At 33.8% G+C, this 25,377-nt stretch overlaps 1 protein-coding gene across 3 annotated transcripts in view; it reads left to right on the top strand.

Annotated features, from left to right (window-relative positions):
- Positions 1-25,377, top strand: part of VPS13C (vacuolar protein sorting 13 homolog C) — a 188,236-nt gene that overhangs the window by 12,794 nt on the left and 150,065 nt on the right. For 2 of the 3 annotated variants that reach the window (XM_032342735.1, XM_032342738.1), the window contains exons 2-9: positions 1,321-1,364; positions 4,412-4,454; positions 7,606-7,701; positions 9,114-9,215; positions 14,148-14,210; positions 19,369-19,434; positions 19,714-19,823; positions 22,057-22,116. In XM_032342735.1, the coding sequence (XP_032198626.1) occupies positions 1,321-1,364; positions 4,412-4,454; positions 7,606-7,701; positions 9,114-9,215; positions 14,148-14,210; positions 19,369-19,434; positions 19,714-19,823; positions 22,057-22,116 (584 nt within the window). The remainder of the gene's footprint in view (positions 1-1,320; positions 1,365-4,411; positions 4,455-7,605; positions 7,702-9,113; positions 9,216-14,147; positions 14,211-19,368; positions 19,435-19,713; positions 19,824-22,056; positions 22,117-25,377) is intronic. The other variant, XM_032342736.1, reaches the window with a different exon arrangement.

The following is a 25,377-nucleotide window of genomic DNA, read 5'->3' as shown; positions in this document are numbered from 1 at the left end:
ATGTTGTTCTTCTCATCTCTCTGCTTTCAGCACCTAACTCATAGGAAGTGTTTTTTGTTTGGAAAAAATCTGAGATCTGGGAAAATTACATCTCTAACAATAGCATAAAAGAATTAAATATTCTTTTTAGTTCACTCCAAAGGACTGTGAGGGAAAAATTACTTGTTCGAAAAATACTTGTGGGTAGCATAGAAAGCATCGTATTTTTTTAAAGAAGATTTTTATTTATTTATATATTAGAGAGTGAGAGAGAGTACAGGAGAGGGGAGAGGGTCAGAAGGAGAAGCATACTCCCTGCTGAGCAGAGAGCCTGATGTAGGACTCGATCCCAGGACTTCAGGATCATGACCTGAGCCAAAGGTAGTCATTAACCAACTGAGCCATCTAGGTGCCCGAAAGTATAGTATTTTTAAAAATATAAATGTGTCATGAGTGATTAAGAAAATATATAACTGAATAACTCATGCTTACATTTAATATTGAAGAATAGTTTTATTAACCTTTAGAGAATTTAAGTGAAATGGAAACCTTTTTCTTTTGGTTCGGTTTTTATGTAAGTAAGAATATTTAAGGATATTATATCAACAAATGTAAGTACAGCCTTTAAAACTGGAGTCATGTAATCTTACCATAATGGCTTTAGATTTAAGAAGAATTGGATGAGTTAACATTAGAACAGTGGGGGCATCTGGCTGGCTCATTTGGTAGAGTAGTGACTCTTGATCTTGGGGTCATGAGTTCGAGCCCCATATTGGGGTGTAGAGTTTACTTTAAAAAAAAAAGGTAACTTTAGAACCATAAACGATAATCACTGGGAAGATGCCATGTTTGGAGTTTCAAAAGACTAACATTATAGTCCTGTAAAAAATGTTCATTGATAGCATAATTAAGGAGAGAATCCTGGGTTACAATATGATTGATCTGTTCTAATAGTCATCTATTTATGTCCTTATTTTCTTTTTGTTTTGTTTTGTTTTGTTTTGTTTTGAGGTTTTTTGCTTAGTCATTCAAAATGATAGGTATTTTCTTTGGTTCTGGAGTTCTTTAGTCTGAGAGTCTCCACATTCTTTCTCGTTGTCTACTTGAATGTTAGCCAGTTTAAGTATTTTGTAATTTCTTTTGTCCTGGGCTAACCTACCATTTGCATATATAGCAACACTTTGTGTTAGTGGCTGCTTAAGTTCTTGAAGTTTGCTTTTCTTACCTATTGTCTTCTTAACTCTTAGCATAGTGTCATAGTGTTTCATACTGCATTATGACAGGCTATACTAATTGATATTTTAACTTCATATTCCCCCCCCCCCCCTTTTTTTTTTAAAGGTAATGTGGCTTTAGATAACCTACAGATAAAAGAAAATGCTCTGGTAAGTTTTCAAACTATGTTGATCACTCAGTTAATTTGGTAAACTTTCAGAAATTCTTGGTTACTTGGTATCTGGTACCAGGTACCAGATAAAGTGATTGAGTCACTCAGAGAAGGATTACTTTTTGAACTGTTTGCTTTAGGAGAATCTGAGATTAAAATTAGATTTTTTTTTTCTCCTGTTGATCAAAGTGCTCTCTCTTAGAAAGTGAAATGTTTTTCCTTGACTTAATTTGACTGAATAGATTTGTAGTAGACATTTGTCTTACTTTAATTTTCTCCAGAATTATCTTTACATATTTGGTAAATAAGAACTTGACTTTAACAATTTTTCAAATGAATAATTGCATTTTTGGAAATACATTGACAGTCCAGCCTTATAATATTACGGTAATATTAATAGATCAAGTAGATTTTTTGGATTCTAGTGCTCTATCCCCTATTCCTCCTCCCGGTCTATTAGGCCTTAGCCTATCAGACTTAATTTGATTTTACAAAGTCTTAAGAATGAGTCTTTTTTTTTTTTTAAAGATTTTATTATCTGTTTTAGAGAGAGAGAAAAAAAGAGTGAGAGCACACAGACGTGAGGAGTGGGAGGGGCAAAGAGAGAGGGAGAAAGCGAATCCCAAGAAGACTCTGTGCTGAGCATGGAGTCTGATGCAGGGCTTAGTCTCACAACCCTGAGACCATGACCTGAGCCAAAAATCAAGAGTCAGAAAGTTAACCCACTGAGCCACCCAGGTGCCTCAAAATGAGTTTATTCTTTAATAGGTCAGATATCTAACAGCTACAGTATGTTTTGTAATCCTAGCGTTGACTTCTGGTTGGATTTCTACATGATGAACTGTGTAATTAAGGAGAGTCTTATACCCAAAGTGCTCAAATGACTGGTCTCAGGGAAGCCAGTTTTGGATATTAAAGATCTTAAGAGTAGAACTTTGTCACGTGGAGTAACAATTTATTTTGTTCTGCTGGAAACAACTTGGCAGGCATGCTGGAAAGGGCATGGACCTTGGAGTGTGGCAGACCTGGGTTTCAGGGTTGGTTCTGCCATTTTACCAGCTATGTGACTTTTGGCAAGTTTCTAAGTTTCTGTGAGCATTAGTTTAATCATCTTTAAATTGGAGTTAATAGTATTTGGTAATATAGTATGTCTTTGCTTTTGTGGCCTAAGATTAAAAGTAGTGGGCACTCAAAATATTTAATTTTTTTCCCCTTCCTTTATTTATATAGGGTGCTACAACTTTTAAAATTTTACCCCAAAATTTAGAACGTAAGACTCTTTTTCTGGAGATGGGAATAAAGGTTATTTTTTTCCCTTTTTAGGAAAATATTTTAGAAGGAAGGAAGTATAAATAGAATTGCAGTGAGGGCAACTGGGTGGCTCATTCTTTAACTATCAGCCTTCAGCTCAGGTCCGGATCTTCAGGTCTTGGGATTGAGCCCCGCCTTGGGCTCCCTGCATGGTGGGAGGCCTGCTTCTCCCTCTCCCACTCCTCCTGCTTGTGTTCCTTCTCTCGCTGTGGCTCTCTGTCAAATAAATAAATAAAATCTTAAAAAAAAATAAAGAATTGTGGTGAGAGGGTATATAAGAGGATATTTAAGAGACAAATTGAACTCTGTTAGTGTAGTTTGAATTTGGGTTATAGTTAAATATAGTACATTATTTAGTAATTAATAATCTCCATTAATTCAAACTAGCCTCCTTTCCCCAATTAAGATGGATTAGTGAGGTTTTACTTTGACTGTGGGTTCTTTACATTTATTTATTTTTTAAGATTTTATTTATTTATTTAACAGACAGAGATCACAAGTAGGCAGAGAGGCAGGCAGAGCAGAGAGAGAGGGGGAAGCAGGCTCTCTGAAACAGGCTTCCTGTTGAGCAGAGAGCCTGATTCGAGGCTCGATCCCAGGACTCTGGGATCATGACCTGAGCTGAAGGCAGGGGCTTTAACCCACTGAGCCACCCAGGCGCCCCTTTACATTTATTTTTTGTGAAAATTACTTCATGAGGATCGAAGCGCACATGAGCCCAAACTTTTAGAAGTGTATAGTTCAGAGCCTGTATCCTGCATAGCATAAAGTATAATATGAATGCCCTTGAATACATTTCCCACCTCTCCAACTTGCCACTGCCACCTTGGGTGTAGAGCTGCTCTCTTAACCACCAGAGAGGAAAGATCAGTATTATGTTTCATTCCTGTTCACCTTGAATGCTTGCATAATCAGATGATTGGGTAAACTCATTATTTTAGTTAATTGTTACCTAAAGTGCTATATTTCAGTCACCAGGTTGATAGTATGTACTAAGGTAACAAATTGGTTAGATTGGTTTAATTTTTAGTAATTCTGATTGGTTTAATTTTTAATAATTCTAAAGACTCAAGTGATCATTGTGAATATTGGTATTGCTTAATACTCTGTGAATAAAAAAGTTATTTGTACTTTCTGGTGGTTTGGAATCTGGATAAGTGAAAGTTTATTTTTATTAATTACTGGTACCTGTCAATAACTTAATATAAAGTAAATGCTAATTTGGTAAATAGTAAGTGGAGAATCTCCCTTTCCTTTAAGATTCTTTTGCTTATTTGCCATACATTTTATTTGAGTGAAAATAATTGTTCAGTTATTGTTTTCATCTAATTTTTGTGAAAGGACTCTTTCTTTTCCTATTTTAGTGTTTCAGGTAAACGGTGTCCATCATTATTTTAGGTTCATGGCATTTCCATCCATCTTGGTTTGGTTTATTAAAACAAGTATTCAGTTTACCCAATTACTTTCTTTAGCTACAAACTCTTTTCCTATTGTTCCTATTTATAGTTTTGTTTCTCTTGTGGTTCTTTCCTCAAAGTCCAATTTGAGTCAGTAGAAATTCTTTTTTTATTTCAGGATGTCCTGAATTACTCAGATACAGAAAATTTATTTCGTGTTTTTCCTGTGAGATGATTGTGTATTGATTGATTGTGTATTTAAATGATGATGTAAAGGTAATTTTGGGGGTGCTTAATAATTTAAGATGTTTTTTAAATTTTTTTCTTTCTTTTGAAGAGTGAGTTGGATGTTCCTTTTAAAGTCAAAGCTGGCCAAATTGGTAAGTACTCTTCACTTGAGTTATTCTTAATCCTTTTAGTTTTTTATTTTTCTGGTGTTATTTGATCTAAAACAAAAATGTGAGAGGTTTTGACTTATGTTGTTTAGATTTTTTGGAGCTCTGGGCCTAATATACGTTATATGTAATACTTAAATACTTCAGAATTTCTGCCAAAAGGGTAGAAAATAACTCTTCAAATGGAAGGACTTTTAAACTGCAATGATACTTTTTAGGTTTTGGTTCTACTACACAAAATATATCTTGATTTTCAAAATTGATATCTAAGTTGTATATGCTTTTTCATTAAAAGTGGAAGTAATATAATTTGCCAAGTACTAGTAAATAAAATTTAAGTGTAGCTTATTTCCCTCATGTTTTGTTCAGTCATTTCACTTGATATACTATGCAGCAACGTGGTATAGAGGATATGTCTTGGTAAGTAGAAAGTGTTTGCAGCTAAACTCTTACACTAAGGTCATCCATAGCTAGCTTTCCTCTCTGTTGAAGAAATTTTTTAATAGAACACTAACCCATGAAGTCCTCTCAACTGTTCCATATTACCTGATTTTTACTTTTTAAAAATGTAGTTTACAGCCCTAGATAACTTGCTGTTACTTTAGAATTTTCACTTATGCCACCATCATTCCTTCTACTTCCATCATCCTTCTCCTTCACCACATGGCTTTCCTTCCTCATTTGTTTTGTATTCAGGGGAGGCTTTGTCTTTCACTGTTCTAGCATCTCAGCGACTACTTGAATACTTCTGTTTGAGTTTACTTTGTATCACCTTATACATGTTCCTTTTAATATAAAGTAATGTTTTTATGTTTCTGTCTCTTGAAACAGGTGACACTCCCTTAGATTGAGAGCATCCCTAGGGCAGGCATTATTTTTTTTGCTTGTCTGTTATACTGAGCCGTGTGCTGGGTGAAGTGGTGATATTTAGCTGTGGTGATATCTAGAAGTACTGTGGTCCTGCATGCTTAACTGAAATCCTAGAGTAAAGCTAATGCCGTTCATTTATCCTTTTTTCCTTAGAGATATTTATGCACACAGTGTTATGTGTGAGACTACGTAGGTAGCTGTGGGAGAGGCAAGGATAAATATATGTTTGTCTTCAAAGAAGTTAGATCCAATTTTAGGACATAGTATTAAAATTGCATTTCTGGGGTACTGGGTGAGTTATATGTGACTAAAGAACTTTTACATTATTCATTATGTTATTAGAACTAGGTTTACATTTTAGAAGAGGTTTGCTGAAGTTTCAGAATTTGTTCTTTTGTCTTTTAAAGCATAAAAATTTAATGACTCCCTTCAGGGTTACTCACTGACCCTTTACGTATAAGGATAAAAGCATATTTTTAAAAATATTTGTCCCTTTTTTGGTTTAGGGAGCATTTCTATTAGTTATTAAATTTTTCTGAGGTTAAAATATTACACCTAATCTGTAAAGTCAGTGTGGTGAAGTAAGCTCAAGAATGTTCTGGTTTTCTAAGAGCTAGACATATTTGTGGGTGCTCCTTGGTTATCCTTTTACTTAAAGATTAAAAAATTTCCTATACTGTAAATGGAAGGCAGTGATATAACTAACTTAATTCCAGTGGAAGTCAGGATAATAAAGGATGGAAGTCAGGATAATAAAGGATGGGAGGATAATGAATGAGGATAAATAGAGAGAAGAAAAGGTATAGGGAACAGATACCCCTTTTTTGGTGTGCTGTAGTTAAAGGGGCATTTCTGACTTTTTCAGTCTCATGCTCACCATAAAGGTAATCAAATCGACTTTTTTTTTTTTTTAAAGATTTTATTTATTTGACAGAGAGAGATCACAAGTAGGCAGAGAGGCAGGCAGAGAGAGAGGAAGGGAAGCAGGCTCCCTGCTGAGCAGAGAGCCCGATGCGGGGCTCGATTCCAGGACCCTGAGATCATGACCTGAGCCGAAGGCAGTGGCTTAACCCACTGAGCCACCCAGGCGCCCTCAAATCAACTTTTTAAAAAAAGATTTTATTATGTTGGAGACAAGAGGATGTGCATGTGAGTAGGGGGAGGGGTGGAAGAAGGTGGGGGAGAGAGAATCTTGAGCAGACTCCATGCCCACCACCTTGCCCATCGCAGAGCTTCATCTCAAGACCCTGAGATCATAACCTGAGCGGAAATAAGAATCAGATGCCCAACTGACTGAGCCACCCAGCCGTCCCTCAAATCAACTTTTTCAGAGTTTATGAGTTAGCTATATATGTAACAGTATCTGTTATAAATACAGGTGGTTCTTACTCTAAAGTCATTGGACTTAGAAATGGCCCAGATGTACACTGGCATTGCCTCTAGACTCCACCAACATGGTAACTATTTAGGAAACTCAACAGGTTTATAGACAGAAGAAAAAATAAATTAAAAAAAAAAGATTTTATTTATTTGACAGAGAGAGACATGAGAGAGGGAACACAGCAGAGGGAGTGGGAGAGGGAGAAGCTTGATGATGATGCCGGGCTTGATCCCTGGGATCATGACCCCAGCTGAAGACAGATGCTTAATGACTGAGCCACTCAGGTGCCCCAGAAAAAGTAAAATTGAAATGGAGAAATAATTTGAACCGTGGGAATAGATTCCCAGCTAAAACTGTTTACCAACATAATGCATGCAGGTGAATCAAAGTATGCTCCCTTATGTGTTATTTTATTGCCTCTTCTGCTTATTATGCTGTTAGACTGTTCTTTGAACTTCAGAAATTTTTATTTAAAGGTGCCAGTGATTCTGGTGGTATGAGTAGTTGGGTTATTCTGGCATCCACACTGATGGCTTAGGTAGATTTATGTAATTTATTTAACTTCTCTGGGAGTGAGTTTTCTGTTTTCAAAATTGAAATAATAGCTGCCTCATTCTTCTTGTATGTTGGACATATCAAATGAGATGATACCAGAAAGTTTAAAAAGTGTAAGCACAGTATGAATAGTTACTTCAAATAGTAATTAATATGGAAGAGATCTTTGCAAACTTCAGTGTTGGAGTTTTTTCATTTTTTTCCTGAGTGATATACGTACTGTGTGTGTGATGGGTTTTGTTATACTTTTTCTCTAAATGCAAAGTGGGAAATGTGTATCTTCTGGAGTAGCCCAAAAAGGAATTTAAGGTTGAAATTATGTTTCTTTAGATAAATTAACTTTGAAGATTCCTTGGAAGAACCTTTATGGAGAAGCAGTTATTGCGACCCTAGAGGGACTCTACCTGCTTGTTGTCCCTGGAGCAAGTATGTTGTTTTAGGTTATAACCAATCAGCAATAGCATAGTGAAATTAAATGTTTAAGTATTTTATTAAATGGTTAAGTATTTTATTATGTTTAATAAAATAGAAGGTACTTTAAACTAATTGTATACATATATGCACATATATATTTTATATTTTACATTTATACATTTTACATATATATGCATATATATTGCCAGAATTGTGCATAAAATATTTTTATGTTATTGTTGGGAAGAATAATTCCAACTGTTTGTTAAATTTATTATCTTCTCTGCGAATAATTATTTTGCAACTAAGCCCTCATTTTAAGTTTCAGATGCATTAAAAATTTGCTTTTGGAGAAGGAAGTGAAATAAGTTTTTAAAAAGTACTGATGTGTTAATCTACAGATTTAAAGAATGGACTTTTTTTTCTTTATTTTGTTGCTTCTCATTTTGAGAGAATGCTCGTTCAAAAATGTGTTTGAAATAGGTAATTTTTTTCTATCATAAATGGAAGTATTTTAATTTTTAATGACTGTATATAAAGCAATAGTGTTTATTTAGGTAATATATTTTGTTCAACTGTTCAGTTATAAGAACAAGGTAATGTTAAGAAAAGTTTGGATATTTTAGGGAAAAATTACTTGTTTTCCCAACCATAAAGCAAACACAATTTTTATTTTTATATTTTGCTTTCCATGCTTTACTATATACATATTTGATTTGATGTAGTATTTATCACATTATGTATACAACATGGATCTGTTTTTTTACTTAACGTACATATTTTTGGTATATGATGGGGTAATTTTGAAAGGCTGTATGGTATTTTATTGTGCGGTGCCTACTGTTTTGGGCTCCTCCATTGAACATTATAAACACCTCATTCTTATAGGTATCTTTTTGTTCTTTTTTATTATTTCCTTAGGATACATGATCAGAAATGAGATTTCTGGATAAAAAGGAGATATATTTTCTGATTGTTGGTAGTCTTAAATTCGGAAAGTCTTTTTATTAATCTGTATTTATAACCAGCTAGTACTGGATGTTACATGTTTTTTATAATTACCCAAAATTTTACTCCTCAGACAAAAATAACTGGTTATGTTATATTTTCTGCCTTCCTTCTTTTTCTCCCTTTTACGTTTCTACTCATTCTTTCCCCCTTTACCCTTTTTCCTTTCTTCCTCTCTCCCTTTAATTTCTTTCTGTTTCTCCTTTCTGTTTTGATTAAAGCTTTGTAAATAAATAGGAATCATTTATTTATGTTTAAGCTTTTTGTAAAACTAATTTAAAGAATGCAGCTCTTTTGATTACCAAAAAATGGCTTACAAGACTTATAAATACACACATAATCATAATGAGTTTGAACTTTTCCTCTTTATTTAATAATTGTATTTCCTAGTATGTGAACTTACCATATATTTTTAGGTATTAAATATGATGCTGAAAAAGAAGAAAAATCCTTGCAAGATATTAAACAGAAAGAGCTATCACGAATTGAAGAAGCCCTTCAAAAAGCAGCGGAGAAAGGTACAATATGTTTGTTTCACACATGATCTTAGCCAAAAGACTGAGAAGCGATACAATATGTTTGTTTTAGATAAGCTTACATATATTTAGGTTTTAGATATATTTAATGCACTGTAGAGAGGATGCTTTATTAAGCCTCCATAAGTTGTAGTTCCAAAGAAAGAATATTCTTTCAAAATCATATCTCAAAATTTTGACCATGAGTATGTTAATGACTTACACTTAGGAATCATTGCCATGTGATTGTTTGATCTCACTGCCAGTTTTATTTTCCCACCTTCCTCAACCAGTCGTTTTTATTGTGCTGTGTTTTAGAGACTTTTCTGTGAGATCTTGCAGATGTGTTTGTTTCTGCCAAATGTTAATAGGTTCCTCCTCTACATTTTTAGGTATATCCATGGGAGATAATGAGGTTCAGCATATCAATATAGTGAAATAAATGTTTAGAGGAAATGGTGCTGTAATTCTATTTCTAGCTGTATCTCTTTATATTGTATAAGATATTTTTAAAAACCTGGTTCTTCAGATTTCAACATTTTAACATCTTACCTTAAGGTTTAGTATTTTTATTTTTATCTAAAAATAAATCTGATGACGATTTGGATTTGGTTTATGGAGCAAGAATAAGGATAAGATGAAAAAGCAGTCTATAGAGTGATAAGTTGAAAGACTGTTCCAAACCTCCAGTATTTCTCTTTCAATCAGATCACACCCCAGTTCCTGATTGTATTCAGCATCGTTATCAGATATACTAAGAAATGATACTCAGATATACTAAGATTTTGTTTCCTGGCTTAAGCTGCTGACATTTAATTGAATCAATAAGAAATCTCTCTTAAAAATATTTGCTCATTTAAATTCTTTATCAATTATTCTGATTCTTTTTGCCTCAAATGCTTTTTCATATACAGAATTATTGATTCTTTTATAAAAAATTACTAAAATACTTAAAATACAGAGGAGGCTGTCTTAATGAAAGAAATTTTAAAAAAATTAAAAATGTTTTTCTTTTCTCTTTTTAATACTTGAGCATAGTTTGTCTTCTGAAGTTTAAGAATTTATATTTTTATGAAAACAGTATTCTTTTTTCTATTACTTTTATGTGATAAATAAAGCAAGATGAAAATTGATTTGTCTCATGACAATTCAGTGTGATTATTTACTTTTATTCACTCTTGGTTAATTAGTATATGTGGAAATAGTACCGTAAAATGAAGAGAAAGACTTGGAGAGCACTAGAATTTCACTTCTTTCTTGATATAGGTCAGATTAAGTTTATTTTTTAACACACTATATTTAATGATACATACTCATTAGTAGGCATATTGACATATATTTAGATAAATTGGTATATATAATAAAATGTATAATATTTATATTATATAGCATTATTATACACATATAATTTATTATGTATATACAAAATTAAGCTATATTTTCCCTTTTCAGAAACAAACCTCCAATTCCTCTTTCTTTTTTATTTTTGGATAGAAATAACTGTGATTGTTTAAAAAGTATTTTCGTGTTTCCAGTGAACTGCAAGAAAAAGCATGTATAGTCTCTCCTGTTCTAGTAGTGGACAGCTTAATTGGCAAATGATAATGTGCTGTATGTTCTGTATTGAGTACCTATGAAATTTTGACTCCTGGGTCTTTAATGCTTAGGAAATTCATATGTTTAGCCGTGACAGAGAGGCTATTAAGGATGACTTGATATATAGGGTCTGAATGTCTGTGGCACCATGTGTAAGTAGGTCTATTAGGCTTATATAGTATATAATAATAGCTTCTTGGATGATAAAATTTAGGTTTTGGTGGGATAGAACTTAAATTCAGAAAGTATACTCAGTTTTAACATTACTGTCTTAGATTTTTTCAGAAAAATGTTTTGAGTATTAAAGAGAATTCTGGGTGCCTGGCTGGCTAAATTGGTAGAACATGTGACTCTTGATCTTGGGGTTATGGATTCAAGCCCCAGGTTGTGTGTAGAGATTACTTAAAAACAGTATTTTAAAAAAATTAAAGAGATGAATTGGGGAATATGGGAAAATTGGGATATATGTTGCTATTGGGTTTTTTAATTGCAATACATTTAATTATCTTGACTGAGTATAATTATTTTTCTAGTTTCTGTGAGTATCAGTCACATTTTATTCAGTCACATTTATTCATGCGAATAATAAAAGACACCCTGGTCTTTAGATGCTTTGCATTCCACCATTATTAATAATTATTACTTAATACCATACTTTATTTTGAGGCTTATTATTTTTCTACTTATTTCTTGGTTTTAAAAGCACAAAGGTACCATCGCACATGTATAGAGACTCAGAGAGGTAAGGAAAGTGATTCAACCCCAAGCAGCAGATGATAAAATTGGAAACAAAGTCCTCATGCTAATCTGCTTTAAAAAAGCATTTTTACTTGATATGTTTCATTTGGTAAAATACAGTGCTGCCCACAATCGTGGGAAAAAATAAAACTGAGATATAAATGAGTTCATTTTTAAACATTTGGCCCAACAGTAAAAATAAACTTCTTGATGTTTCTCTCCTTTTATCTTACTGTAGTGAGTTTATTTTCCTGGAAGGGCTATTATAAAGTAAAGGGAGAGATGAAATTCCTAGTGAGGCCAAAGTTTCCCAAATCCTGTATATTCTGTATTTACAATAGTTAATTTTATCTAAATGATATATACACACACTTTAAAATCAAATAGTTTTGCCAAAAAGACTTCTGATGAAAAATGTCAGTCTCCTATTCCACTATTCTTTACCCACTCTTCTTTACCCTTTAGACCCATTCCTTAAAGGGAGCCATGATTTTAAATATACTAATGTTTGTCATTATCTAATCTATTAATGTAAGGTATTATCTCAGCTTTTCTGTTATGGTAGTCAGGAAGTTTACTTCTCTTACCATCTCCTTTCAGTCTAAATTCCCCTCCTTCTCCTCATAATATGGTCATATCATAATTTTTGGGTATTGTCATAATTTTGGGTATTGTCAAAATTTAATTACTATGACAGTGTAATTCACTGTGTAGGTCAAATGTACTATGATTATATTTTCTTTCTTATACAACCTTTTGTTTTTCTTGAATTTGTAAATACTTTTTCATTTGCTTTGTTTTCTGTGTAAATTTATCTTTAATTCTTTACACTTGCTACGTGAAATCTGTTACATGACTATCAGCATTACTTTCTAATTGCCCCATCCACCTATTGTTCTCCTTCTTGGACCCATTTTTCTCTTGGAGATCTTGCTTTGAAATGGTTTTTTCAGTCCTGCTGCATGCACAGTTGTCATCCTAGAATTGGTCTTCATCTGTTTTCTGTGTTTAATTCACTGTTTTCTGGGTCCTTTGAGTTTTGTTCATTAGTTTGTTACTTTGCTTTGCTTAAGTGTATCTAGTAGCTTTTAAGAAAGGATACATTGGATATAATTGTTAAAATCCTTTCAAGTCTGAAAGTCTTTTTTTTTTTTTTTTTTTACTTAAGCACTTGTTTTATTTGGCTGGGGATAGAATGCTAGGTTTAAAATTAGAATTGAAGGCAATATTGTTTAGTTACCAGGTACTTTTGAGAACTCTGATGCCAATCTGCTCAACACAATGTTGGAAACAGAAAAATCAGAAAATCTGTGAATCCTGCTGTCAAAAACCTTACATTTTAGTTGCAAAATTAAGAAATGTGCATAATCAATCATAAACAGGAAAATATGTTGAGTCTCATCAAAGAGGTACAGACAAGAATGGTAAGGGAGTTCAGAACAAACATACTACATTAAGCCAAAGATATCAGGGCAGACACTGTGAAGATAAATATTTCAGCTATATCTAAAAGGTGAGTGCAGAAAAGGAGAGAGGGTTTTCTAGGTAGAGGAGACAGTAAAGAGAGGGAAGAATAGAACATGTATGGGGAACAGCTCAGAATTTGGGAGTCAATGGAATGTAGTTAGTTGTTAAGTTGGAAAGCTCGCTTTAGGTCAATTTTAAGAGATTTGAATGCCATGATGGTGACAGTGGTGATGGTTATAACAATGATAGTAGCTAATACTTATTGAGCATTTACTAATTGCCACTCTTTAAAATACTTTAGATGTATTGACTCATTTAATAGTCATAATTCTATAAGGCTATTATTGTTCCCATTTTACAGTTGAGAAGGCTGCAAGTTACATAACTTGTCCTAAGTCACACAGCTAGAAAATGTTAGAGCTCTAATTCGAACCTACTCTGGCTGTACGTAGATCCTATATTTTTAGTTGTGTCATGGTGGACTTTCCATCTGTAACCAGTGAGAGAGTTAGTAGTAAGATTTTCTTTTTCTTTCTTTAAAAACCTAGGGGGTGGTGTCATCAAAGCTGTGTTTTTAGGAAGGTTAAATTTACCTTCGTTTCTGGACTATATATGAGGCGGGAAATAGAGGACAGTGCTATGTAGCCATCACTAATAAGAATGGATAGAAAGGATTCAAACAGTGTATCTAAAGGGAAAAAATCAGACTAAAATTAACTCTGAGGTTAGAATAACTATCACAGCAATATTTCATTCTGCAAATGGGCAAAACAGTGAGCGAAAAGGGAACCAAAATAGCAGACTTTTGCACTGTTTGAAAATTTCAACTAATTTATTGAGACATTGGCCATAATTGGTATTTGTCTGCCTTGCTTAATTTGAAATTGTTAATTGTTATAATTTCAATTATTAGGAAATTTTGTTGTAATATAATAAAGTTTGTATGTTGAACTACTGGAAATGGTTTCACTGTGAATGTTTCCTTAGAAATAGATGGTTTTGTTGTCACCACATTTTTCCTGTCTGTTACATGATTTCTAATTCTTTGAATTAAGTTTAGACATGTTTTACATGTGAAATTAAGGTGTCTCTTAAATGCTTTGCATTCTGGTTATTGCTGCCATGCGGATGCAGGCGCACATTCAGGGGAGTTCATATATGGCTTGGAAAGCTTTGTTTACAAGGACATCAAGCCTGGTGGGTATGCATGGTTCATTATATCTAGCTATATAAAAAATTATATTCTTATCCATTCTTGAGCTTTTAATGGAGCCCATTTGATAATATACCATTTTTTAAAAGAAAATATGGAAATGTAATTCATGTTTTTCTCCTTTACCATCATTTCTGTTTCCCAGTGTTCTGTAGCCATTTGTTCATTCACTAAATATTTAATGTCGTCTTGTGGAAAGCCCTGTGCTGGATGCCTAATGTTCATGGGGTGAAGCAAGTATGATCTACTGCCCTTGTGGAGCTTATAGTTTGATCTATAGATAACTTTCAAATCCAGGCTGCCTTTCTGACTTTGGTTCTAGAGTGTGGTAGTTTCTCAATTATATTTAATTCCTCTCTGTAGCAGTGGTTTTCACACTTGTAAAAAGCAATAAAATGGAACCATTTTTAGTGAGTGAGACTTTATTTAGAGCCTTGATAAGAAGTGCTCCTCTGGGGTTCTTCAATCCTTCCTGATTTGCTTATCTCTATAGGAATTCCAGAGGCACATGTTGACTATTGTCTTACAGTAGCATAGTGAAATTTGAGGCTTCTCAAAAGGCAGATTTGAGGGCTGAGTGCTTTAAGATTTATAATAGGATTTTTAATATCATAGGGAATTTAATACATACAAGTACATTAAAAATAATTCTGATATATAAAATAATTTGATATATTTTCTATAACTTTATAGAACTTTATATTAACCTAGTCATACTTAAAATTTGTTTTAATTTAGTGGCAAGTGAGGTCTGTGTTAGAAATGTAAACAATAACATTATGTTGGAATTACTTCTTCAGCTGGAAGCTTCTTTAATATTTTGGTCCTTTTGACCGATGGAAGAAGAATTTGCATGGAAAATTTCATAGCATTGAGTGAAACTACCCTGAAAGGCATTTCTCTTTTAATAAAATTTGCCCCTTTAGCAAGTGTAACTTACCATGTTAATTTGTCTCACAATTACTTTATTTAATATAAAAGTCTGGAAATACTCATGGCTTGCTGTTCAATTTTGTTATAATTAGACCAACTTCCTGCAGTGTGCCAGGGCAGTGTTTTCTGATTCTCCTAGGAGTAATCTGCCTCTAGGGTACATATGAATTCCAGTGGCCCATTCAAGTCATAACAAAAATCACTGGATAACATTGGTGATAAAAACAAACAACTCCTCCCCCGTACCCCCCCAAATCCCCAAAACAGACAGTGGTCACTATAAAGGATAATCCAATTGATTCAGAGTTTCTTTTTTAAAAACACTGCATTAACCTGGATAAAAAACTAGGCCTAGAATACTGGAAATTCTGAAATGAGTATAGTTAATTTTGTTGATGATATTTTGATTCATTTGGCTAGGACTTAATGTAGACTCATGATCATTTCATCTTTTTACTTTCTAAGCATATGTTCATTCCTTATTTTATGTCATTTAAAAAAATTATCCCAGAGCATGTTTCTCAAAAAGTCAAAACTATTTCCATAATACTAAAATAATATGTGATTTTTCACTGTGCCACCACTGGTGCTGATGGTGCAGAAGCAACGTTAGCTAAAATTGTGGCTGTCTTAGCATGAATCAGGGCAGTGGCACCTAACTTCCCTAGGAGCCAGCCATTGCATTGTTCACTACTGTGTAGTCACAGTAAAAAATAAGATGAAACAAAAGAAAAAGAGCACTAGTTTCACTTAAGAAAATTCTTGGTGGGGGCACCTGGGTGGCTCAGCGGGTTAAGCCGCTGGCTTTGGCTCAGGTCATGATCCCAGGGTCCTGGGATCGAGCCCCGCGTTGAGCTCTTTGCTCAGCGGAGAGCGTGCTTCCCCCAACCCTCCGCCTGCCTCTCTGCCTGCTTGTGATCTATCAAATAAATAAAATCTTAAAAAACAATAATGTTCTTGGTGGACTAGGAAAAATTTAGTTTTAATAAACTTAAGCTCTTGAGTATATGTCTTTAATATTTTGTGTGACAAAGAAGGAAATAAGTATTAAGCACTTAATAAGGATAATTGTCTCAAGGAAAAATACCTGTGCATTGTTTGAATTGTCACCTGAACAAGTAGCTTTTTTCCTGGAAAACCACTTGACATGGAAGAGTGATTGACAGACTATTATTCAGACTTGGGTGTTTAGTAGATACTTCAACAAAACAACTTCAAGAAAAAACAGCTGATGATGTTTATTGCCAATGATAAGATTTTTTAGCTTTGAGCAAAAATTGGAATTTTGGAAAACTTTATTTGCCACCTGGAGCTTGGCAGCTTCCTAGTACTTAAAGACTTTGCTGATGATATCGGTGGTGATACTAACAAATGTGATTTTTGATATTAAATAATGAAATCAGTCAACATTGAGATGATCTGCATAATTCAATGAAGCAATATTTTCATGTTACCAATGTATAATAAAAAATCAGATATGTGTCAAAGTCCATTTAAAGTGTAAGGCAGACGAGTTGATTTTAATTCATGTGAAAAAATTATTGATAGAGTCTCAGATTCCAAAATGCAACTAACCTTTAAGAAATTACCACGTGTTGAGTTTGGGTGTAGTATCCATAATTACATGAAAAGATCATGAGGATGTTCCTCCTATTTTATTACATATCTGTGATTAGGTCATATTTTCTTCATGTGCTTAAATGTAAACAACATTTCAGTAGCCCAAAGGCAGAAGGAGATAGGTGAATCTAGCTGTCTTCTGCCAAGCCAGATGTTAAAGAGATTTGTAAGAATGTAAAACAATGCTAATATTTTTACCACAAAGTTTTGTTTAGAAATGTGGTTATATTCATAAATATGTGTTATTAGTGCTATCACTTTTTAATTTTATTTTTTACATAATGTTTTAAAATTATGAATTAATAAATATTTAAAAAATTTCTCCATTTTGATTTCCAATATGGTAGATATCAATAATTGTAACCCACACTAATAAAAAAGTTTTTAGGGTTCTCAAGTTAAGTGTGTTAAAGGTATCATGAGACCAAAATATTTGAGGACTAATTTAGAGAGTGATACAAAAGTCATAAATTTAGTATTCATCAGATTAAATAAAACTTTCTCTGAAGAACCTTGTGTCAGTAGATTTTGAAACTACTTGGAGAGTTTTAAACATGGTACATCTAACAGTGAGATCAAAGATGGAACTAGGGGCTAAAACAGTTGTGAAGCCAGGAACATAATAGAAGGTCAGGTAAGAAGAGTGAGTTATGGTAGAATCTAAACCCAGGCAGCTGGACCTGTTTCTGAAAGCTGTTCTAGGCAAGTGGAATGGTTTTAGGGCTTTTCTGGTTTTCTTGTTTCTTTTCAAGTGATATTTCTTTGAAAACTCAAGTCTTTCTCCAAATGTATAATTTATGCATGAAAAAGACTTAGGGACCATCATTATGGCAAGAAATACTGGTAATAGCAAAATCCAGATTCTTTATGTATTTATTAAATATTTTCTACTTGAAACCCAGGGTTTTATTCTTGAAATCAGGGATTTGGTTCTTAGTTTTATAGTGGCAGGACAATTTACTTTAAAATATCAAGGGAGAACAATTTAGAATTTCAAGCCAAATTTCATTTATATTCTATCAAATACTACGTATGTAACATGAACTGAACTTATATATTTTATTATAATGTTCAGATGTGGATTCTTTGATTTGAACAGATGCATATCATGTACTTTGTGCCCATGTATTGGATCATTCTTGTCCTAATGAAGCCTCCTGCCTGGTGACAAGACAGTTGTACATTTCTGTTTTGGTATAATCACTGCTTAATGGAAGTCTATATAAAGTGCAGAGGTAGATGGCCCTGGAGCTGCTTGATGTAGTTGAAGAAAGCTTCAGACAGGCCCTAGTGGACCTGAGATTTGGGGGGCCTCCTAGGAGTTTGCCTGGTGAAGAACTTCAAGGAAAGCAGCTGAAGTTCAGAGAATGATCTATGTATATAGAGAGGCGCATTAGCCATTAGAAAGTTAGGCTTGTTTTGGAAATTACGAATAGTGTTTCTGAAGTGTCCGGTGCAAGGATGAGTAGGAGATACAGAATGACACAGGGAGTTAGGGGTTAGGTCATGAAAGGACCTTTGTGTCATGCAAACACTTTTTCATTTTATCTGCCAGGCTGCAGAGAACGAGTTTTGAGCAGGGGATTAACAGGCTGTGAAGGGTACTTTATTTTTATTTTTTATTTTTAAAGATTTTATTTATTTATTTGATAGAGATCACAAGTAGGCTGAGAGACAGGCAGAGAGAGAGGTGGAAGCAGGCTCCCTGCTGAGCAGAGTCTGATGTGGGGCTCAATCCCAGGACCCTGGGATCATGACCTGAGCTGAAAGCAGAGTCTTTAACCCACTGAGCCATCCAGGTGCCCCAGTGAATGGTATTCTAGACGGTATCAATCTGGTGGCGCCATAGAAGAATGTTTAATAGGAGGTAGAATGGAGACTGGAGACAGGGCAGACCATACAGAGACCACCTTGAGTGCAGACTAGAGATGATGTCTAGTAGGAAGTGAAATGTAAAGGTTTGTAACTTGGATAAGTGGGTACTGGTTAATGCCATGAATGTGAGGCAGTGCCAAGTAAAAGAGGATGAGGTTTTAAAGAAATTAATTATTAAGCCAATTTCAAAGTACAGTTCACTGTACATTTTTTGTCCCTTTGGTGTTCTTTGTATCCTTGACTCATGAAAGGATTTTGCTTGTGAGGTGTGTCATCCAGAGGAAGTTATCTGTCAGCAATCTACCCATTCATCTCATTTGTGTTCCTGTGTCCCTACCATATACTTAAGAAAACCTCCCCTGAAAGTTTTATATTCTGTCATTATTACATTTCCAATATTTTGATAACATTGAAATTAAAATTAAACTTTGTATTGTGAAAAGTCATAAATATTATAAAGGGCTTTATATATGGATATTTTGCCTAATTTTTGTATAACTGTACTTGCCAAGTTATTTGCTAAATTAAAGGAGGTTATTCTAAAGAAGGTTTGTGAATTTCTGTTTGTATTGAAATAGCAGGTCCGTTTAGAATAAAGTAAAGTGAATTGTACCAAAATTTGCTGTCAGGAAGATTCTCTTGTTTTCTTTTCTGTCCTCTAGTCTGCTAACTTGAATTTTATCCTTTTCTCACTAAAATGCTTCCACTGAGAAGGACGTAAACGTAAAAAGCACAAAAAACATTTTAAGAAACGTTTTAAAGGTCTTGATCGCTCGAAAGGTAGGTAAAAGTAGTTTTTATGCCATGTGTTATTTATGCACATCGCCACTTGATATCTGTCTTCGAAGGTAAAATGAATGTTAGATACAATGTAACTTCAAAAATAAATTTTAAGTTTGAAATTGCATATTAAAATCTAAAATAAATCTAAAATAAAACAAGGACACCAGAATAGGCTGTCCTTTCTATTGAGTAGTGCCTTAGCTATCCTTTGGTCATTTGATTATGAAGTATGCGAGAATTTCAACTTTTGACCTTGTATTTTTCTATTTTTTATAGATAAACCAAAAGAAGCCAAAAAGGATACATTTTTGGAAAAGTTGGCAACCCAAGTAATTAAAAATGTACAAGTAAAAATCACAGATATTCACATTAAATATGAAGATGATGTAAGTAATTACAATTTATTTAAAGTTAGTAATTAAATGTGTATTTTATGATAGTTATTGATTTATCTAGATATGGGTTGCTTGTACTGGATTTTAAATCCAAGGTTGTTCTTTTTGTTTGTTTGTTTGTTTGTTTTTTCTGATGAATACACTGCCGTATCTTCTTTCCTGTGTTACACCTTTTTCGCTAGGCATTTATATGTACAAATATAAAACCACCATATGCTCCTTTCTAAAGGTAATATGACAGATTTTCCAGTTGTCCTCTATTTTTTTATTTTGAATTTTAATGCTGTAAGACATATACTGTTACAACTTTAAGGAACTATATAATTAGTTCCAAGTGGTGATGGAAACTGTCAATTATTATGGTAGTTGGTAGAGAGGAGGCTAAACTCCCAGTCAGTAGACTGCTGGTCCCATTCTCTTTACATTCCTTCAAACTGAATTGAACCTGCACAACTTACATACATGTGCAAAACTGTATTTAGAGACCACACTTCACTTATAACCAGAGTTTAATGTCAGTTGATTAAAAAACTGCTGATTAATTTTAGTTAACCTAAATATACATTGCTTCATTTTGAAGTTTGAAAAATATGTAAAATAAGCTTGAATTTTTTTATTTACCTAAGATGATGGAAATATTATTTCATCTCTTCTAAAATTTGGATTTAATTAAAGCTGTACTGACATATATAGAATTTATTTTCTTTTCCCGATAAATTCATTATAGAACTTAAATTTCAATAAGACACATTTGTAGTTTTGCAAGATAAACTATCTCTATCTTATATTGACTTTACCTTTTGATTTTATGTAGTCATTAAACTGAATTTTGTCAACAAGTAAATGTCAAAAAACCCAACTCATCAATGCCCTTGTTTAAACAAACTTAGCAAAATAAATCAACTCAACACATCATGGAAGTAAAAGAATTATTCTTAAAACTTATGGCTTATTGATGAATGAGAACCTCAGTTTGAACTGAAACTAAGTTTTTTTTACTGAGCAAGTACAATTAGAAAGGTATGTCTTATCTCTCTCATTAATAAAAAAAATACAGAGAGGCATAAGAATGGCCAAATATATCAATTATGTTTAAGTTGTATCATTGACAAAGTATATTAAAATAATCTAAAAAAATTAAAAAGTGCAGAGGGATCTTTCTTGTATCACTCCTTTTTCAATGTGGTCACCTTAATTATTGTATGTAGAGTAATGAAAACTAGAGTTTAGGAAGTGGGGAGTGGGGAAACTAATAATTCATCATAAAGACACTCACTGGATGATAGTAGTAGTTTGTGGGTAGTGCCTTAGCAAGTGAGGTTGTGTGTTCGTAAATATCCTTCTGAAACTGGTGCACATTATTTTGAGCTAGTTGTCTGTAGGTATAAAAAGATGAGTTTGGGAATAAAGGAGGATATTAAAAACTGAGCTCACAATGTCCTTTGTGCTTCTCAGTTATTCCAGAGCATGCATTTTTGCTACATTGCGAAGGATCTGTGCTCTGGAGTCTATGTGACTATACCCTGGATGCTTTAGAACATTATGTTTTTTTCCCTTTCTCCTGAGTTTCCCTGGTTTCTGTAATGGCCCCAAAATACTCTATAAGACTTGAACATCCTTATGATGTGTAAAACAGTGACATTATACACAGTGTGGTACAGTATAACCATGGTGTGTCAGTATAACTTATGAATTGAAGATCAGGAATAGAACAAAAGTTTCATAGGTTAAGAGTCTGAGGAAATTAATTGATAAGAATCTTGGGCATTTCCTAACAAAGCATTTTGAAAAGTTAAGGGTATTAAAGACTTAAAGAGACAGTTCACATTTCTAAGTGTGAAAATCGTGAATGTTTGAAAACTAATTTAGTTGCCGTGTTATTCTCTGTGACATCTTGTTCTGTTTATCTTTGAAGAACATCTTTAATGATAGACATAAAGAAAACTGTTTCTTTTCCACTATTTAGACAAGAACCTAGTTAGTGAGCAAAGAGTTTAATTCATAATAAGAGTTCCACTGGGAAAGTGCCATGTCAATGTCCTGCCTGCAAAATATGGATAATCTTAGCCTTGTTATTCTCTTTTCTCCCCACCCCCCAAAAATCCATTTGGGTTGTGTGACTTACTTGTAAACTAATTGCCCTATGTTGCCCATTGTACAGAGTGGAACATGGATTCACTCTCCCCATCAGTGGATTTTAATGATACCTTTTCTTTTTTGCTAGGTCACTGATCCACAGCAGCCTCTGTCATTTGGTATCACACTGGGCGAACTTAGTCTGTTGGTAATGTTGGCCTTATTTATAATTTTTGTGTAACTTGTTAAATATTCCCAAGTCACAGGGTGAATTGCCTAAAATCAACTATGGATACAAATAGCTATTTTATTTTTATGTATAATTTTTTCACAGTTTTTCTAGAAGTTCAGAATTTATTGTGATGCTGTTATTACATTCTCTAATTATTTTGATTTGTCCTTGAACTTAAATATCAAAATACCAATATCAAACGTTTTTAAAGAATTAAAAGCTGTGGGAAAACAAGTGGGGAAATAGGGAAAAGTAAATTTTTATAGATCATGTTCTCATTCTTGGTATAGGCAGGTAGACTTTCCAAATAGCTTGTAAATGTATATTTGTACCTCTGTGTGTGTGTGTGTGTGTGAGTGTGAGTGTATGTGTGAGTATTATATTGAGATGTATATAAGGTCATTTATTTTGGTTATATATTTTATTTTACATGTTAAAATTAAAAAATTTATATTTCATTTTATTATACAGTTTGGTTTTTCTCCTAAAGATCTTTAAGGGTAGATAGTATGTACATTCATTCAGGTTGGACATTTTCCCCTCTATTTTCTGTGGACAACTAAGTGGTAGGAAAAATGTTTTAAGGTTAAGGACAGTGAACAGTAAATCTTGCTGGGTACATGTTTGTCTTAATGATAGTTATATGGAGAGCGCCTTAGTGTAGGGAAAGAAGAGGAAGAGAAATGAGAGAGAAGTGGAGTACCAGAGAAACAGAAAAAGGACATGATTACATAAAGGCCTTCAGAATGATATTTCCAAACAGATAAATAGAGATGTCCATCAAATTGAAGACCAAAGCACAAACAAACAAACAAACCCTGGAGAAACAAAGTTAAGGGAGTCAAGGAAGCTAGTGTTTGTTTATTTTTTTAAGATTTCTTTCTTTATTTATTTGACAGAGAGAGAGAGAGAGATCACAAGTAGGCAGAGCCTCAAGCAGAGAGAGAGAGGGGGAAGCAAGCTCCCTGCTAAGCAGAGAGCCAGATGCAGGGCTCGATCCCAGGACCCTGAGATCATGACCTGAGCAGAAGGCAGAGGCTTAACCCATTGAGCCACTCAGGTGCCCCAAAGCTAGTGTTTATTATACTGTTTATCCTCTGCTTCTTTCCAAAATGATTTTTAAGTGGTTTTTGATTAAAAAAAAAAAGAAATATACAATAATAGGGACTAGAGATAATTGCTTCAGAAAAACCAGACTAACAGTATTAGTCATAAATGAGCGCAATAGTTTATGTTGAGCTTCTTGCCAACAAAATAAAAAATTAAATAAATAGTTATGTACCTCTCATTGACTGAGAGAGGCATCCTAGTGTATAATAAGAATGATATGTAATTTCCTTAGTGTGTATTGTTGTTTGATTCTCTGTATCTTTTCTCAGACTCTTCATACTGTTTTCTTTGCCTGTATTACTTTCTTCCCTTTGTCTCCCCAGTGATTCTGTTCAGGTTTTAATTCTTATGTTAGATATTACCTTGTCTTTCTTATTCCTTTTTTACTTTCCTCTTAGAATTTATCGTTCTTTCTTTTATGCTCCCCATTATATTTTATTATAGCACCTGTCACATATTATTGTATTGGTTACCATGGTGATCTTCTGTCTAACCTTCATTCATTCACTCATAAAATAGTACCTTTATTTTAGAATTTTTGCGATGATTAAATGAGATAGTTTGTGTAAAGTATTTGGTACATGTGTGACTCGGTTATTTCCTGCTTCAACTACTACATTGACTATAATAACAACAGTAACCCCAAACTTATCTCTTTCTGTATCCATATCATTCCTTTTTTCCATCTTTGCAATTACAATCTAACTCATATGTAGGGTAATCTTCCCACCTCTGATCTGGATCCTATCCTCCCCATGTCCTGGGAGTCTTTTTTCCTCCCTTTCTCTCTGCCTCTTTTCCTCCCTTCCTTCTTTCTTTCCATCAATTTCCTTCTCTTCTCTAAATCTTCAGCTCCCTTCCCTCCCACTTTTCTCTTCTACCACTCCTTCCTGTAAGCTAAACTTAAACACATTCAGGTCTGCCTTTTACAACCAAACTAAAAAGGCCCTCCTGAACCTTCTCCCACTCCACCTAGGCCCCATCTAACTGCTACCTTCTTTTTCTCTTCTTTTCAACTCAACTTTTTGAGAGAATTCTCTACCTTTACTATCATTGTTTCCCCCACCCCTGCTGGTTCCTTGCCCATTGACTCTGCTACTCCTCTGAAATTTTTCCTTACAAGTTCATTAGTTACACCCTGGCTGCTCAAAAAACTAATTTAGTTTATCTCATTTGACATTGTTGATCATGCCGACTTTCTAGAAACATGATCATGCTGTTATTTCCATATTCTTGTGGCTTTCTTTGCAATAATTATTTATTTGATTTTTTAAAAGAATGTGGAGCTTCACCATTTTATAGGCTTGCTCTCACTCTCTCTCTCTTTTTTTTTTATTCATACGTGGTTACTTCCACACAGATACAAAGTAGCTCAGCAGTTATTTTCTGAATGAATGAACTCAGTTAAATTAGAACCTCCTCTTTATCCATTCTTCTGTTGAAGGACATCTTGGCTCTTTCCACAGTTTGGTGATTGTGGACATTGCTGCTATGAACACTGGGGTACATATGGCTCTTCTTTTCACTACATCTGTATCTTTGGGGTAAATATCCAGTAAGGCATTTGCCAGGCCGTAGAGTAGCTCTATTTTTAATTTTTTGAGGAATCTCCACACTGTTTTCTAAAGTGGCTGCACCAACTTGCATTCCCACCAACAGTGTAAGAGGGTTCCCCTTTCTCCACATCCTTTCTGTTGTTTCTTGCCTTATTAATTTTTGCTGTTCTAACTGGTATAGCGTGGTATTTCAGTGTGGTTTTTGATTTGAATTTCCCTGACGGGTAATGATGATGAACATTTTTTCATGTGTCTGTTAGCCATTTGTATGTCTTCTGGTGTAGTGTCTGTTAATATCTTCTGCCCATTTTTTTTTTTTTTGACTTGATTATCTGTTTTTTGGTGTTGACTTTGAGAAATTTCTTATATATCTTGGATATCAGCCCTTTGTAGTGTCTTTTGCAAATGAATATTTTCTCCCCATTCCATGGGTTGCCTCTTTTTGTTGACTATTTCCTTTGCTGTGTAGAAGCTTTTTATCTTGATGAAGACCCAAAAGTTCATTTTCACTTTTTTTCCCCTCGCCTTTGGAGACATGTCTTGAAAGAAGTAGCCGATGTTGAAGAGATTA

Source organism: Mustela erminea, chromosome 5 (assembly GCF_009829155.1).
Source record: "Mustela erminea isolate mMusErm1 chromosome 5, mMusErm1.Pri, whole genome shotgun sequence".
NCBI classification, from domain to species: Eukaryota; Metazoa; Chordata; class Mammalia; order Carnivora; family Mustelidae; genus Mustela; species Mustela erminea.
This window is presented reverse-complemented; position numbering and strand designations above follow the sequence as displayed.